The sequence below is a fragment of the Pseudoliparis swirei genome, chromosome 1 (assembly GCF_029220125.1).
Source record: "Pseudoliparis swirei isolate HS2019 ecotype Mariana Trench chromosome 1, NWPU_hadal_v1, whole genome shotgun sequence".
NCBI classification, from domain to species: Eukaryota; Metazoa; Chordata; class Actinopteri; order Perciformes; family Liparidae; genus Pseudoliparis; species Pseudoliparis swirei.
Window position 1 is genome coordinate 3,474,548 of NC_079388.1, and position 16,389 is coordinate 3,490,936.

Below are 16,389 nucleotides of genomic sequence, written 5' to 3' on the forward strand. Positions count from 1 at the left end.
TGCCTGGACATGAGGGCACACAAGGTAAAAGACATGAGAAAAGGCCTAAATATTGACCAATTATCAGTGTGTTTTGACACCAGTGTTGTGTGTGTGTGTGTGTGTGTTAGAAGCTCCTGGAGGAAGTGCTACTTCAGTTTCGCCATCACTTAATTCTTGAAATGTAATAAAACACAAAAGAAACATTCTTCATTCCAATGTTTAAGGTTTTTATTGTTTTGGTTTCAACTGAATTATGATCATAGCTTCCCCCCTAAGAGGCGCAGGCCTTGCTTTCCTGCGGAAGCTTTTCCGATGGGTTTTGATGAGCATGAGCCAGTCCTTGAGGAGAGAGCTCAGAGGAGACGGCGTCGGGGGGCGAGGAGGAAGGAGGGACGTGGCGGGCCGATGATGCTGCTGCTGGACGGGGGATCTTTGATGGACGTCCTGCAGGAGAATTCATTTCTTCTTGTCGGCCTTCTGTGCGGACTTGGTGACCTTGCCGCCGGAGGGGAGCTTCTTCTCCACGGACTTGATGACGCCGACGGCCACGGTCTGCCTCATGTCGCGCACGGCGAAGCGACCTGGGAGGAGAGAGAAGCGGCAACGAGGGGCTGAAACGGGTCTTCTCTGTGTTAATAATAGATTCATCATTAGAGGGTGAGGGCATGTGTTAGTGTGATTACATCAATGAGTTCCCTCTGTGATAATAAAAAGATATTTTCAATGCTTAACCCAAGTTGGTATTAGTCATGTACTAAATACACAACAGGAATTCATAAAAGAGGCTTTAGCTCCAGACCCATCGGCCTTTTACCCAATCAACCGTCTAAATATAGTTCTGAGTCTAAACATTTAAGAGTAGACAGAAGACTTTCCTCTTAGTCTTCTAGTTCGGGCTGCATCAGGTTCACCTGGTCCAGACCTAGAGATGCTGCTCTAGGCTGATGGGCTGCTGGGGGACGTTTAGGATACACTGAGCTCCTATCTCCTCTCCTCTCTCGCCTTATGGATGAATGTACATCCCTTCATGATGAAAATAGGACCAATATACCATTATATACATTTGTTTGCCCTGTTTTTGTATATAAGGCTATGCTTCTTGTGTTAAAGCTGCATTCTTTCTCCTGACCACCAGGGTCGACTCCTCTGGTTGCAGGGTGTCTACAGGAATAAACCAGTGAAATTTAAGACTTTTTAAGACTTTTTAAGACCACATCTAAATAAAATTTAAGACCTAATTTACGATGGAAATATACATGAATCTAAATTAATTAATTCAAAGTAAACACACTGATGTCTGTTCAAAATTAACAGTATGGTGTAATGCAAAAGGATAACACAAATGTCATTGCTGTTGTAAATTATATTTATTAATACATTTTCAGAACATTTAAGTCCCATGAACAAATGTCTCTAAAATTAAGTAAATATATTTAAAAAATACATGCAACATAGTTCCTTTTGAACAAAAAAATCCATAAAATAACAAATAACATTTCCAGCTGCTTTTAAAATGCAAATTCATTTACATAATAGAATGTATGTGTGTGTGGGTGAGTGAGTGTGAGTTCTCATGTCTCTATGTGATGGATGTTTGTGCACAGGTTCATGTCTACTCCTGAGCTTTTGTGAATATACTAGGAAAACAATCCTTTTCAAACTGTATTAATATAAAAACTTCCAGTTGACATTTGGTCCATTCTCCTGGAAAAAAGAAAGAAAAAAGGCAGACATTAGACAAACAACAGTCACCACATCTCTTATGACACCACCACTTCAGATTAATGTCAGACTGGATAAATATGAATGAATACTATTTTTACAAATTAAGCAACGTGAGCCATCCCTTGAGCCTAGTGAACACTATGGAGACATATTGACAGGTAAACACCACTCTACTTACTACCATTCTAAAACTATTTTTAATTAGTCTAATTAATGTGTAGTGCGCCTATGCATAGCTGTTATTAACTTGACACATGAGTAAAGCTTAACTATATGAAACACATACTCATATACAAGAGGATAGTTAATACATATATTTATGTTAGACTTACTTTGAGGTGCTGAAGTAGGTCCTGGGCGTGTCATGGCCCATGAGCTCCACAGGATCCTGACTGGACCTGGTCATGTCACCAATAGCGCACATGAAGTCCAGCTGTCTGCTCGCGGTGGTCTGGTCCAGAGTCTCGTGGAACAGAATGAAGAACGCACTGCTGCGTTGGTCTTCGGTGATGAGTTCTTTGTTGCAAGGCGCTGGATTTCCTCCGGTGACCTCCAGCGTTGTAGTTGACGTCGTTGCGGGCGGCGGAGCAGGAGCTTGCGGCAGAGCAGCAGCTAGCGGCGGAGCAGGAGCTAGCCCCGCGGGCGGCCTTCGCTAGTCTCTGTGCTTCTTGCTCTGCACGTGAGATTCCACCGCTGGAAAGTCTCGCGACACATAACGCAGATTCAGAAGCATTTCACCCACCATGACCAGAAACACTCGTTCTTTTCAAGCCGTTGTTGAACTTGCATCCTGCCATGTTTTCTAAAGTAGCCGATGCTTCACGTTGTAGGGATTGATAGGACCGAATACGCGGTGCTCACCCGCAGCGCGCATCACGGCAGAGCTTCGATGCCGGCGCGCATCGCTCTGTCGCGAGCCGAGAATTGTTTGCGGGGGGGGATTTCACCCTGTTATAGGGGAAACACTGGAGTTGATAAGCGTGTCTTCTTGTCTGATCAATACGCAACTGTGAGGTGCGCGAATGGACCGAGCGGACAGCTGCTGATCACTCAACAGCCCGACCTGTATAAATAGACGGTGCAAGCGCGCCAACATATTTTTTGGGAGCACCGAAGACCCATTTTGACCCAGGAAAACCCCTGGACATGACACCCAAAAAAATTTAAGACCAATCCAATCTGAATTTAAGACAATTTAAGACTTTTTAAGGCCTTATTTTTAGGAAAAGCAATTTAAGACTTTTTAAGGACCCGCGGACACCCTGTGGTTGTATAGAAGTCTATGCTTCATGTGTTAAAGCTGCATTCTCTCTCCTGACCACCAGGTTTGACTCCTCTGGTTGTATAGAAGTCTATGCTTCATGTGTTAAAGATGCATTCTCTCTCCTGACCACCAGGGTCGACTACTCTGGTTGTATAGAAGTCTATGCTTCATGTGTTAAAGCTGCATTCTCTCTCCTGACCACCAGGGGGCGACTCCTCTGGTTGTATAGAAGTCTATGCTTCATGTGTTAAAGATGCATCCTCTCTCCTGACCACCAGGGTCGACTCCTCTGGTTGTATAGAAGTCTATGCTTCATGTGTTAAAGATGCATTCTCTCGGCTAACCACCAGGGTCGACTTCTCTGGTTGTATAGAAGTCTATGCATCATGTGTTAAAGCTGCATTCTCTCTCCTGACCACTAGGGGGCGACTCCTCTGGTTGTATAGAAGTCTATGCTTCATGTGTTAAAGATGCATTCTCTCTCCTGACCACCAGGTTTGACTCCTCTGGTTGTATAGAAGTCTATGCTTCATGTGTTTAAGATGCATTCTCTCTCCTGACCACCAGGGTCGACTTCTCTGGTTGTATAGAAGTCTATGCTTCATGTGTTAAAGATGCATTCTCTCTCCTGACCACCAGGGTCAACTCCTCTGGTTGTATAGAAGTCTATGCTTCATGTGTTAAAGATGCATTCTCTCTCCTGACCACCAGGGTCAACTCCTCTGGTTGTATAGAAGTCTATGCTTCATGTGTTAAAGATGCATTCTCTCTCCTGACCACCAGGTTTGACTCCTCTGGTTGTATAGAAGTCTATGCTTCATGTGTTAAAGCTGCATTCTCTCTCCTGACCACTAGGGGGCGACTCCTCTGGTTGTATAGAAGTCTATGCTTCATGTGTTAAAGATGCATTCTCTCTCCTGACCACCAGGGTCGACTCCTCTGGTTGTATAGAAGTCTATGCTTCATGTGTTAAAGATGCATTCTCTCTCCTGACCATCAGGGTCGACTCCTCTGGTTGTATAGAAGTCTATGCTTCATGTGTTAAAGATGCATTCTCTCTCCTGACCACCAGGGTCGACTTCTCTGGTTGTATAGAAGTCTATGCTTCATGTGATGACGCAACTTGAACAGAGACAAATTCTATGACGGGATCGTTTCGCCAGTTTACGAGCCAATTTCAAACCGAGAAAAAGCAAAGACATCGTCCTGTGATAGATTGTGCATTTTGGCCTCTTTGGCTCGCCACCTAAACTTTTAACCAAACTCTGACTTATTATGAGCCCAACAAGAACCCAGTGCTTTGCTCACCCAGCGGGGGGTACTGGGAGAAGCTCTCCACACACATGGGTTTTCCCGGCACCATGGTGATGATGGCGGCGTCTCCGGACTTCAGAGCCTTGGGGTTGTCCTCGAGCTTCTTGCCGGAGCGACGGTCGATCTTCTCCTTGAGCTCGCTGAACTTGCAGGCGATGTGAGCGGTGTGGCAGTCCAGCACGGGGGCGTAACCCTGGGAGATCTGACCAGGGTGGTTCAGGATGATGACCTGCGGATGAGAGAGTCGTGCCGGGGGGAGGGGGGGGGATAAGGGTCAAAAGAGCGACATACGCTGATGTGGACCGGTTGGTGCTGGACGGTAGACTAGCGTCGTTCAACGGGGGACACCAAACCGTCCATTCAAGCCTAAATTAACGGGAGAAATGCAAATTAAGAAACAGTTTGGTAGACTTTTTAAAAAAGTGATAAAGAAACAGAACGAGAGGAGAATGGACATCAAACTTTTTGCTGTGGTCATTTGACTCGTTCAAAACAAAACGCTGATTACCGCCCTTTGTTTTCTGCTTCACGTTGAATCCCTGGGGGACGAATTTATCACATAACCACAGAGAATCTTTTTTTTTTCCCCGTTCGCCGAGACTCACCTGGGCGGTGAAGTTGTCGGCGGCCATGGGCGGGTCGTTCTTGCTGTCTCCGGCCACGTTGCCGCGGCGGATCTCCTTGACCGACACGTTCTTGATGTTGAAGCCCACGTTGTCTCCGGGCATGGCCTCGGTCAGAGACTCGTGGTGCATCTCCACGGACTTCACCTCGGTGGTCAGGTTGGGGGGCGCGAAGGTGACGACCATGCCGGGCTTCAGGAGGCCGGTCTCCACGCGGCCGACGGGGACGGTTCCGATGCCTGAGAGAGAAAGTTCATAAGCGCGCCTTTCAGTCGCCAACTCAGCCACGCCGCCATCTCAGCCACGCCGCCATCTTTTGATCCGTTTGGATTTCTATCACAGAGTTTGAAACGTGAATGCCGTGAACGAAAACATGGGCGCGGCTCAACTGTAAACTTCTACGATCCGGTCGGTCGGGTTTCCTCGACGAGGCCTGTCCGGACCTGTGACGAGCCGTCCGGCGCCACTCCCAGTGATGTTGTTCACATCAAGAGGACCGTATCACACCAGTGTTCCCGGTTACCCCGCGAGATGCTGCCTTTGCCGCCGCAACGTTCTCCAACATCCCAGGTGAGCGACCCCGACCCGCTTCGTTCGGCTTCGATTTTTTTTCGTTTCTGTTTCCGGCTTTAGATCGAATTATTTCTAGTAATTGGAGACATTGTGAGTAAAAAAAAGAAGAAGTGTTGTTGGCAGCCAGCCACATGTTTTGATTTTGACGGGTGAATTAAAACTCGGATAGTGTGCGCGACACGGCGGGGCCTCGTGCATGTGTATGGACTTCTTTTTTATTATCGTTCTGGCATTTGTCTGTGCGTCTTCATTCAGAAGTCACGGAGCCTCGCGGGATATTTGGGCAACTTTTGGCGTGCGGGTGGGAGTGGCGGCATCGCCGGAGAACGGCTGTCAGCTGTAAAAGCAACGAGGAGGAGGAGGAAGAGGAGTGCTTTCTGCTCCGTCTTGTTTTGAGAGAGCTCTTTTTTGCCCTTTTTAAGGCTTGATTTATGATCACCGTGGGCAAAAGAGAGAGAGACTCGTTCTGCATCTTACAGTAAGACTTCCATCAGAGGAGAAAGGTGTTATATACAGAACATGTGCATATATATATATATATATATATATATATACACACTACCATTCAAAAGTTTGGGGTCATCCAGACAATTTCGTGTCTTCCATGAAAACTCACTTTTATTTATCAAATGAATTGAAAATTGAATAGAAAATATAGTCAAGACATTGACAAGGTTAGAAATAATGATTCATATTTGAAGTATTAATTTTGTTCTTCAAACTTCAAGCTCAAAGGAAGGCCAGTTGTATAGCTTATATCACCAGCATAACTGTTTTCAGCTGTGCTAACATAATTGCACAAGGGTTTTCTAATCAGATATTAGTCTTATAAGGCGATTAGCAAACACAATGTACCATCAGAACATTGGAGTGATAGTTGATGGAAATGGGCCTCTATACACCTATGGAGATATTTCATTAGAAGCCAGACACTTCCACCTTGAATATTAATTTACCACATTAACAATGTATAGAGTGTATTTTTGATTAATGTTATCTTTATTGAAAAAACAGTGCTTGTCTTTGAAAAATAAAGACATTTCTAAGTGACCCCAAACTTTTGAACGGTAGTGTATATATATATATATATGGTTGGTTTAACTGATGTTCTGTTACTGTTGTGCGAGTAAAGATACCCACAGCACTTCATTCAGACTCAGATTGAGATTACGACCACGGCGTCTCATGTTGGTATTCAGGCCGACGTGTCGAAGCTCATTTAAAGGTGTGGAAAGTAGCGCCCGTTTTCCACGCGACACCATTTCCTCACCGCCAATCTTGTAGACGTCCTGCAGGGGCAGGCGCAGGGCCTTGTCTGTGGGGCGGGAGGGGGGCAGGATGGAGTCCAGAGCTTCAAGCAGGGTGACGCCGCTGGCGCCGCCCTCCTTGCGCTCCACCTTCCAACCCTTGAACCAGCCCATCTGAGACGGAGACGGTGAGAAGGGAGAGCAGCGATTGGTTCAAGAGGATCACTCGCTGTCGTAGCTTTGACGCGAGGCGGGCCGGAGCGTCGCGTGTGAGCGCCTCACCTTGTCGCTGGCCTCCAGCATGTTGTCTCCGTGCCAGCCGGAGATGGGGACGAAGGCGACGGCGGCGGGGTTGTAGCCGATCTTCTTGATGTAGGTGCTCACTTCCTTGGTGATTTCCTCGAAGCGCTTCTGGCTGTAAGGGGGCTCGGTGGAGTCCATCTTGTTGACTCCGACGATGAGCTGCTTCACGCCGAGGGTGTAGGCCAGCAGGGCGTGCTCGCGGGTCTGGCCGTTCTTGGAGATGCCGGCTTCGAACTCACCAACACCGGCAGCAACGACCAACATGGCGCAGTCAGCCTGAAATAGGGGAGGCGGTTATTAGTTTTAATACAGACAAATACGTGTTAAAGGCAGCGGTCTGTACCTGAGAGGTACCAGTGATCATGTTCTTGATGAAGTCCCTGTGTCCGGGGGCATCGATGATGGTCACGTAATACCTGGTGGTCTCAAACTTCCACAGAGCGATGTCGATGGTGATGCCACGCTCACGCTCGGCCTTCAGCTTGTCCAGCACCCAGGCGTACTTGAAGGAGCCCTTGCCCATCTGTGAGGGTTGAAGCGACACAAATAAGAGCAGGAAGTGAAATAGGCGTATGAATATATGAACAGGTGTTAATCAGCCACATCAATCACAGTATCAGTCCTTAAAGCTAACTGTTGGTGACGATATTGTTTCGATATTACAGTTTTTCTGTAGCGTAGACCATTTCTATACCCATTTCCACACGTTTCAGTCGATACACTTACAATATTGAGGTTTGTTTCCCCGGTCCTATAGTTGTCATACAGATCCCCTAGTTTAGAAGCACATACTTTATGTGAAACGTGTGGAAATGGGTATAGAAATGCTATTATCATATGTTTGAAGCTGCAAATCAATAAAATACATTTTATATTAATTACTTTATGTCGTAACTTCAAAAGTATCGGGCCTTTACATTTTTCTGTAGTTTAAAGCCTGTTTTTTCTTTGACAAAAAAGTGTTGTGCGTGTTCAGTGGATCTAAAACACGGTCATGTATATAGATTTCTACTTTACTATTTAATGCATTGAGGGAATACAGGTTATAGTACTGTGGAAATACAGATGTCATTGATTAATTTAGGTTGTTTTTAAATGTTTACAATTAACATTATAATTTGATGTTAACAGGTACATTTATTGGTACCAGTCTTTATTATTTTGAGTTATAACATGTGAGCAGCTTCCTCCATCTTCACTGCCCTCATAGCATCATACAGAGCACTTAAGTGATTTATTTATACAGTAGAACAGGCTGGTGTCTCTTAAAGGAACAGACCTCGGCTGCTTCCTTCTCGAACTTCTCGATGGTTCTCTTGTCGATTCCTCCGCACTTGTAGATCAGGTGACCGGTGGAGGTGGACTTGCCGGAGTCGACATGGCCGATGACCACGATGTTGATGTGGAACTTTTCCTTTCCCATTGTTTAACTGGACATGGGGAGCAAATCATGACTTTATACCGACATGTTCGGTGCAATGTGCCCCTCATAATATTGTCGTGTACGTGGCATACGGTCATAACTGCGCCCGCCTCGCCCTGTATAGTGAATTAAGTGTTGAGACATCTCTACATGTAACGTCACCAACTTCACACGTTGGTCTTTTCAGAAGCAGTTAGTCGGCGCGCGTGCCCGCGACCGGAAAAGCGCCACTGGTGAGTCACGCGCCATGTGCTCCGCCTGCCTCCATGTTGCGCCGGGACTGCAGAGCCGCCATGTTACCGACTGATGAAAGCGCGCGACCCGACATGCAGTGGGTGCGCGTTCACGCCGGTACAGAGAAAAAAGGACCACCATGACTGGTAGAAAACTAAACCAAGGTTCACAATTAAATTTTTTAAATCAGAGCATACCGACCCCATTAAGAGAGCCGAGAAGCCCACATGCTATGCAGCGTTTGGATATAAGCAGGTGAAGGTGAGCCGGCATGTTTACCTTTACCATGAATAGCCTTCATTTTAAAAAGCAGTTAGGATTCAGACCGTTTTCAGGATGACAATCGTATTTCCAATAGTCCCGACTCAATACATGTTAGTTATCGGCTTAAAAGAGGACACGTTACCAACCTGTGCCCAGCAGAAAGACGTTTAGAGCGGAGAAAAAAAGGATAGAATGTGATCAGTTCAGAGTATTTATACTGAAGAGGGGGCTGTATGCTCCGGTGCTGTCAGACTAGAATAAGGGGGTGCCATTGGCTGTGGCGGCATAATTCCTATCGAGACGATTGGACGACAAGTGCACCAGCAGACAAGATAGCATGGTCAGAAACATACAGGCTGCAACAGTGAAGGACAGACAAGCGGATTTCAATTTTTTCAAAGACATTTATTTATTAGTTACCAGCAGCTTTCTTTCCAATTAAATGTGGCATTTTTGAAACAACATTTCCAACTTAAACTTAACTGAGAAGCGGCATAGTTCTTTTTCCTGCGGAAACTTTTGCGATGGGTTTTAATCAGCATAAGCCAGTCCTTGAGCAGAGAGCTGTGCCATAAAGAAGATGATCCAGGGTAAGGGCAGGACAGAGAGGAAGGAGTGGCCCGCTGCTGCCGGCACACATCTTGTTGCTGGATGTCCTGCACGACCGTTCATTTCTTCTTCTGGGCCTTCTCGGCAGCCTTGGTTGTCTTTCCGGAAACCTCCTTGTAGTCGACAGTCTTGATGACGCCGACGGCCACCGTCTGCCTCATGTCACGCACGGCAAAACGACCTGGAATAAGAAAAGAGGGTTGAGCAATTGAATTCTTGCATCTGATCATGCCAATTTTGCATTTGTGTAATTGTTTACATGGAAGGTTTAGAGTACATACCGAGGGGAGGGTAGCTGGCGAAGGGCTCCACAACCATGGGCTTCTGTGGGAGCAGTTTGATGATGGCTGCATCTCCAGTCTTGACGAACTTGGGTGCATCTTCAAGCTTCTTGCCGGAACGACGGTCAATCTTTTCAATGAGCTCGCTGAACTTGCAGGCAATGTGAGCGGTGTGGCAATCCAGCACGGGGGCGTAACCCTGGGAGATCTGACCGGGGTGATTCAGGATGATGACCTGTGGAAACATTTTGATTTAGAACTACCAAAATGCAACTTTACCCAAAAACTGGAAGCAATTCTAGTTCACAATCCTGACCTGGGCGTTGAAGGTGTCAGCTCCCTTGGGTGGGTCGTTCTTGCTGTCTCCAGCCACGTATCCACGACGGATTTCCTTGACCGACACGTTCTTGATGTTGAATCCAACGTTGTCACCGGGCATGGCTTCGAGCAGAGACTCGTGGTGCATCTCCACGGACTTTACCTCGGTGGTCAGGTTGCAGGGAGCGAAGGTGACGACCATGCCGGGCTTGATGATGCCGGTCTCAACACGACCAACGGGTACTGTTCCAATACCTGAGAAAATATTGGTGGTTATATCTTTAAAAACAAAGGTTTTTAAAGGTATAACATTAACAGAAATTATTTAGTTTTTACCTCCGATCTTGTAGACGTCCTGCAGGGGCAGACGCAGGGGCTTTTCGGTGGGACGAGATGGCGGCTGGATGGCATCCAGAGCCTCCAGCAGTGTGACGCCATTCGAAGTTCCCTCCTTGCGCTCAACCTTCCATCCCTTGAACCAGGTCATCTACAGACATATTTAGAGGAAGGAATGATTAGTCCGTGTCTAATCCTCCAAATCGACAATTTACAGAACAAAAAAGGTTAAAGCGCCTTACATTGCTGCTGGGCTCAACCATGTTGTCGCCGTGCCACCCAGAGATGGGGACAAAGGCGACGGCGGCGGGGTTGTAGCCGATCTTCTTGATGTAGGTGCTCACTTCCTTTTGGATTTCCTCGAAACGGGTTTGGCTGTAAGGGGGCTCGGTGGAGTCCATCTTGTTGACTCCGACGATGAGCTGCTTCACGCCGAGGGTGTAGGCCAGCAGGGCGTGCTCGCGGGTCTGGCCGTTCTTGGAGATGCCGGCTTCGAACTCACCAACACCGGCAGCAACGACCAACACGGCGCAGTCAGCCTGAAATGGGGGAGGCGGTTATTCATTTTGGCATACATAAATATATAAAGAGAATATGTGTTAAAGGCAGCGGTCTGTACCTGAGAGGTACCGGTGATCATGTTCTTGATGAAGTCCCTGTGTCCGGGGGCATCGATGATGGTCACGTAATACCTGGGGGTCCCAAACTTCCACAGAGCGATGTCGATGGTGATGCCACGCTCACGCTCGGCCTTCAGCTTGTCCAGCACCCAGGCGTACTTGAAGGAGCCCTTGCCCATCTGTGAGGGAGGATATTCATACTTAGCCATTGTATGCTTGTATTCTGAAAGTGAAACTTTTAAATTATTTTTATAACATTGATTACATAATAAAACTATTAATATGTGCATTTGGTGACATGTAGGCTAAATATGTGCCCAGCAGCCTTGTTCCTGTACTGAATGAAGTGCACAGTCATCATGATGCTGCTCGCTAAGCCCCACCCCTGCGTGCGCGCACACGAGCACATCGCTACATTCTCGATGGCACGCTGACTCCGCCATCTTGGCTCTGGACTGAAGTCTGTAACGGTTATAAATAAAGTGGGAAAACACAAGCTGCTCACCTCGCTGGCTTCCTTCTCGAACTTCTCGATGGTTCTCTTGTCGATGCCTCCGCATTTGTAGATCAAATGTCCGGTGGAGGTGGACTTGCCGGAGTCGACATGGCCAATGACCACGATGTTGATGTGGATCTTTTCCTTTCCCATTGTTGTAGTTTCTGTCACGAAAAGGGGAAAAAACCCAATAAGCGTTTGATTCTTAAAGCGCGTGGCCGTTTATTGGCCTACCGGTAACTACTCAGCCACGTAGTGCGGCAATGAGCCGTTAATTAAACCATGACAACCCGGGCACAGTGCGACACGAACACTAGCTTGACGTTAGCTCGTCGTATTTTAAACCAGTGGATTAAAAACTCACATTTATATTTAAAAAACCCGCTCTGCGTGTTAACCCGTTAGCTGACCGCTAACGCTGCGGGGCTGGAGCAGCTAGCAGGCGGTGGCTGCCGCTAGGCCTCAAGCCAGTTTAGACACGTGTTACTAAAGGCCACGTCGTGTTTCACTTACAAAGACTTCCAAATACACAGCAGCTATTTAATCCAGCCTCTTAACACTTGATAATACATGAAGTTGTTTTATGAGGCGTGGTATAAAAAAAAATAATCCGGCCGTCCCAGCGTTAAGGCTTCTCTTTCTAGTCCCTTCTTTGTTCCTCTCTGCTCCCTCCGCTGGTTGAACAACTTAAATATAAAACGCGCACTAACGTCACACATCGTACCAACCGGGTTGGGGAGACTAGCTTCCCATTAAATGTACCGTTAACTCCGAATAAACTCCACAGGTTTGAGTAGAAGTTACATAACCGAAAAGGCAAAGTCAAAGGTCCAACATTGAAAAAACTCGACGAAAAAATAAAAAGCTGAATTTTATCAACGTTACAAACCAAACGACAGATAAAGGCCCGATTGGAGCCCCCGAGTACGACTCAAAATGTGAGCTTACCGGTGTTTCTGGGTTATTCACGGCCGACGCTGCTGCCCCTAGCCAGGTAACAGAAAGAGGAAGACAAGGGGTTGGCCTGTCGGTTTTATACGGGATGGGAGGCGGCCTGACTCCCCCCCCCCAGCGGAGACCTCGCTAATCACACACATTCCTGCAAAAAACGTCAGCACGCAACCGGATGAACGGCGTGAGACATGCGGGACGTCTGTGGAGCTCAACACGAGCCACGATGACACACACGCTGCAGCAGGGGATGATCGAAGTGATAGTTCAGAAACACATGGGAAGAAGCATTGTGCTTCATCAATAGGAAGTATAATCACCAATAAGCGTCGGGTACAAGTTTTATAATATTAAAAAAGAAATTACTGATATTGTACAGTTATTATTTATATACACAAATGTTGCACTTACATACTATTTGGTGGACAGTGTGTGTTTTTAAATATAATAAGACGTGATAGATATTTATGACATATCAGTTCAAGTTTATAGTTTGTTTGATTTCATGTTTGGTTAGAAACATGATCCTCTGTGTTTGTGGTGGTGGTGGTGGTGGGGGGGGGGGGGGTCCATCAGTAATATTTGAAAGGAAATGCAAATAAACAACTATTCCCCCCCCATCCACCACCCCCTGAACTCCCTTTCACCTACTGGTTGTACTGGGACAGCTCTTCAGCCTGAAAAGATTATCCAAATTCGACAATTTGCATTCAAACAGAACCCAGGGCCCGAAAAGATGAACTCATGCTGTCTTCGAGACACCTTATCCGTCCGGTCCTTTATATTCACATCAGAATCATTTGATTGAATTAAACGCTGATGTTCTCAGGCTGCAGTGTATCTTCAGGGTCAGCTGACGCCTTGAGATCCTTCCAAACTGCTCTTCTTTGTCCACTTGGCAGTGATTTTCATCAATTTATTCTCCTCTGAACCACTCGCCATCTTTAAAGCAGCTAAGGCGTCCACTTAATTAGGATTTTTTTTGGACTTATCTGGGAGAGGTTATTAACTTATCAGAAAAACGGCCTGCTCGGTGCCTTGAATGCTCCTCGGAGAGGTCAGGAGGTCAGATTGTGCCTCTTCCTCCATCACAGTGTCTCGCATGTTGCCCATTTCAGAGGCAGCTGGTGTTCCCTGCCCCCCCCCCCCCCCACACACACACACACACACACACACTCGACTCTCTCACCAGTTCAGGTAACAGCCGCTCAGATTCGGCTGCTGCTGCTGTCACCCAGCGGAGAGCGGAGCGGCCATAAGGGTGAGGGAGGGTGATGGGGGGTGATGGGGGGTGGGGGAGAGGCAAACGATAGAACTAGAATTTAGAAATGTAGAAAAAAAGCAGAAGATGGAAGGAGAGGGCAGGATGGTGAATAATCTGTCTGTGTGTGATGAGTCACCGGCTGTGACGGGTCGTTATTGTAATTAGAGAAGTGAACATTTGTGCATGATTGAGACCAGAACCTGCTGTTTGTTAGTACAGATGGATGGAGGTGTGGAGGCTGGAGGGGTGGAGGGGTGGGGGGGAGGGGGGTGTAGCAGGGCTAAATGTATTTTATGTGAAAACCCTAGTTGTCAATAGACAAACACTAAACATGTCCCCCTTTACCTCCCGTTCAGCCACAGCAGCATCGAGGTCGGCCACTGGAGCTGGAGGGATGAGGCCCAGCGGCGTTGGATGGGGTTGGTGGTCGGGGGTCCCAAGCTTGCCTCCATCAAACTGGGAAGAAGCCCCTCTTCGCGGACCAAGCTTGGGAAGCAACACATCAACTAAATTAGATTAGATTATTTTGTGTGAAAAAAAAGGAATCCTAAAAAAAACACCACATTAAAGAGGAGAAACACTCCTACAGGTGAACATGGGATAAATTAATTTGAAAGGGTCATAGATTAAGGCGGGGGGGAAGCGCTGACCTCAGGTACAGTGCACACACATACAGGCAAACAGAGAACCTTTCACCGTGTACTGTCTTATATCATAATCTATTGACATATACTAGCCATATGAATACATTATGATCTCCAGTTTAAAGCACATTTTGCCTTCAGAGTCGTCTTCATCTGCCAGTTTTAAGCGCCGTGACTTGGTGTCCGTGAAGAAGGACAGGAAGTCTCTCCGATTCTGATCAATGCCAATATTAAAAAACAAACCGGCATTCATGTCACAGGAAAGAGTTTAATGTAACTCCATCTAAATATCATGGTCACCCGGTTAATGCAAATACCACCTGAGACAGGGCGAGACAGTTCATGCAAATAAAGCGTATTTGCAACACACAGACAGTTTCACATCTGCTCGTTTCATACTTGAAAACAAAGTATTCCACATCGTCTGCATTGGTTCCACAGAGTGTTGAGGAGAAGTGGTCACATGCAGATCATAGCCTCTCAGGTAGGTTTGATGCACCTTCTGGCTTTTATTCAAATTCTATTCAACCCCCTCTGACTCAGATTGCCCCCTCAAGCCAAGAGTGGGAAATCTGAGTCCAGCCAAGTGATTTCACCCACATGGCGGTCCTTTAGATGGAGCTTCTGTGCCTCTGTAAACCTGGTGTGATAGTAGACTATGAAAATAAACTTGATTTAAAAAAAGAAATGTGTCAGTGTTTGTGTTTTTTGCTCCAAATGCAAGTCAGGTAAATAGTATTCTAAGTATTTCATGAAACATTAAGCCTGAAAGAAAACTAGTTAAAACCACATTGTTTAAAATGTAGAGATTTTATTTTGAAAATTATCTTTGTTTTGAAACAATTGAGCATTCTAGTGCTGACTAAAGTGTCCAGGATGTCTTGGAAAAGTATGTGATAAACAAATCATGCAACTCTAATATTATTATTTGTTGTACAGGTATGTGGTTATACATTTTAATCAGATAACATACATTAAAATAACAGAGAAAGTTTATCAAAGTATCCCTGAAGGCCCATATGAGGCTCCAGGAGGTAACGTTCAGTCAGTTTCTCCTGATTCCATAACCTCTCCATTAGTCCTGGCTCAGCTATGAGAGAGATCACTTATTTTGCCCCATATACTCTGGAGTTGTGGAAGTGAATTATAGATTGAGGTAAATGGATGAATATATAAAATTATCCCAAGTGAGGCAACAGTGATAATAAGTAGCCTACAAGAGAAAAAGGACTTTGTAATCCATAGATTTATTTATCCAAATGAAATAAGAAAATAAAAAGAGCCAAACACATGACAGATAATAAACAACGGAGGTAGTGAATTGATGACGCCTCCTCATAATAGTGTGTTTTACACGTGAGGTGGATACTGGCCCCCCTCCAGTAAAACCACCGCAGTCATCAAAGGGGATTAGCACAATGCTAACGGGCCGAGCACAGCGCGCTGCAAAAGGAGGGGGCAGATGACTCTCGTGACACACACTACCCGTTTCGTCCTGACAACATCCGGGTCATTCATCGAAAAATGTGATGCAAGCTCTAACGCCGCCCTTGAAACAAGAGCTACGCCCATGGATCCTTAAAGAGACAGGACACCAGTTGATGGAGTTCAGCAGTTAGTTTAAAGTTTGGACATGTACTCAGGAAATTGTACTTATGTATTTGTTCCTGAGTACTTAAGTACTTAAGTATTTCAAATAAAAACTCAATGAAGTAAAATATAATTAGTGTTGTTTTTATTAGTGTTCAATTGAAATTGCTGGGATTCTTATTATTATTCCGCTTTTTATTTTTCCACTTTGATCGCATATTGGGGGTACGCATCATATCCCAAAACTCACCAAATGGGTGCCCTTTGTTTTGGTTTGAGCACCTGCCCCCCAACATGTCTGTGCACGTGGCTGGTGACTGTGCAGGAG

At 46.1% G+C, this 16,389-nt stretch overlaps 2 protein-coding genes and 2 long non-coding RNA genes across 4 annotated transcripts; 1 reads left to right on the plus strand and 3 right to left on the minus strand.

Moving 5' to 3' along the window:
* Nucleotides 1-192: 192 nt before the first annotated feature.
* LOC130194378 (elongation factor 1-alpha) lies at nucleotides 193-8,496 on the minus strand. Its single transcript, XM_056415373.1, has 7 exons — nucleotides 8,311-8,496; nucleotides 7,375-7,554; nucleotides 7,011-7,307; nucleotides 6,752-6,902; nucleotides 4,891-5,147; nucleotides 4,280-4,514; nucleotides 193-563 (listed from the first exon to the last, which is right to left on the minus strand). The coding sequence occupies exons 1-7, from the start codon at nucleotides 8,452-8,454 to the stop codon at nucleotides 439-441; spliced, it is 1,389 nt and encodes a 462-aa protein (XP_056271348.1). The 5' UTR covers nucleotides 8,455-8,496; the 3' UTR covers nucleotides 193-438.
* LOC130194390 (uncharacterized) lies at nucleotides 1,331-2,524 on the minus strand. The gene is made up of 2 exons (XR_008831836.1): nucleotides 2,040-2,524; nucleotides 1,331-1,686 (listed from the first exon to the last, which is right to left on the minus strand). It is a non-coding gene; the product is annotated as an uncharacterized LOC130194390 (long non-coding RNA).
* LOC130194396 (uncharacterized) lies at nucleotides 5,116-14,421 on the plus strand. Its single transcript, XR_008831837.1, has 2 exons — nucleotides 5,116-5,478; nucleotides 14,184-14,421. It is a non-coding gene; the product is annotated as an uncharacterized LOC130194396 (long non-coding RNA).
* On the minus strand, nucleotides 9,337-12,661 carry LOC130194387 (elongation factor 1-alpha). Its single transcript, XM_056415385.1, has 8 exons — nucleotides 12,561-12,661; nucleotides 11,622-11,776; nucleotides 11,116-11,295; nucleotides 10,739-11,035; nucleotides 10,497-10,647; nucleotides 10,159-10,415; nucleotides 9,843-10,077; nucleotides 9,337-9,742 (listed from the first exon to the last, which is right to left on the minus strand). Exons 2-8 carry the CDS (start codon nucleotides 11,763-11,765, stop codon nucleotides 9,621-9,623), a joined length of 1,386 nt encoding a protein of 461 aa, XP_056271360.1. The 5' UTR covers nucleotides 11,766-11,776; nucleotides 12,561-12,661; the 3' UTR covers nucleotides 9,337-9,620.
* Nucleotides 14,422-16,389: the final 1,968 nt, after the last annotated feature.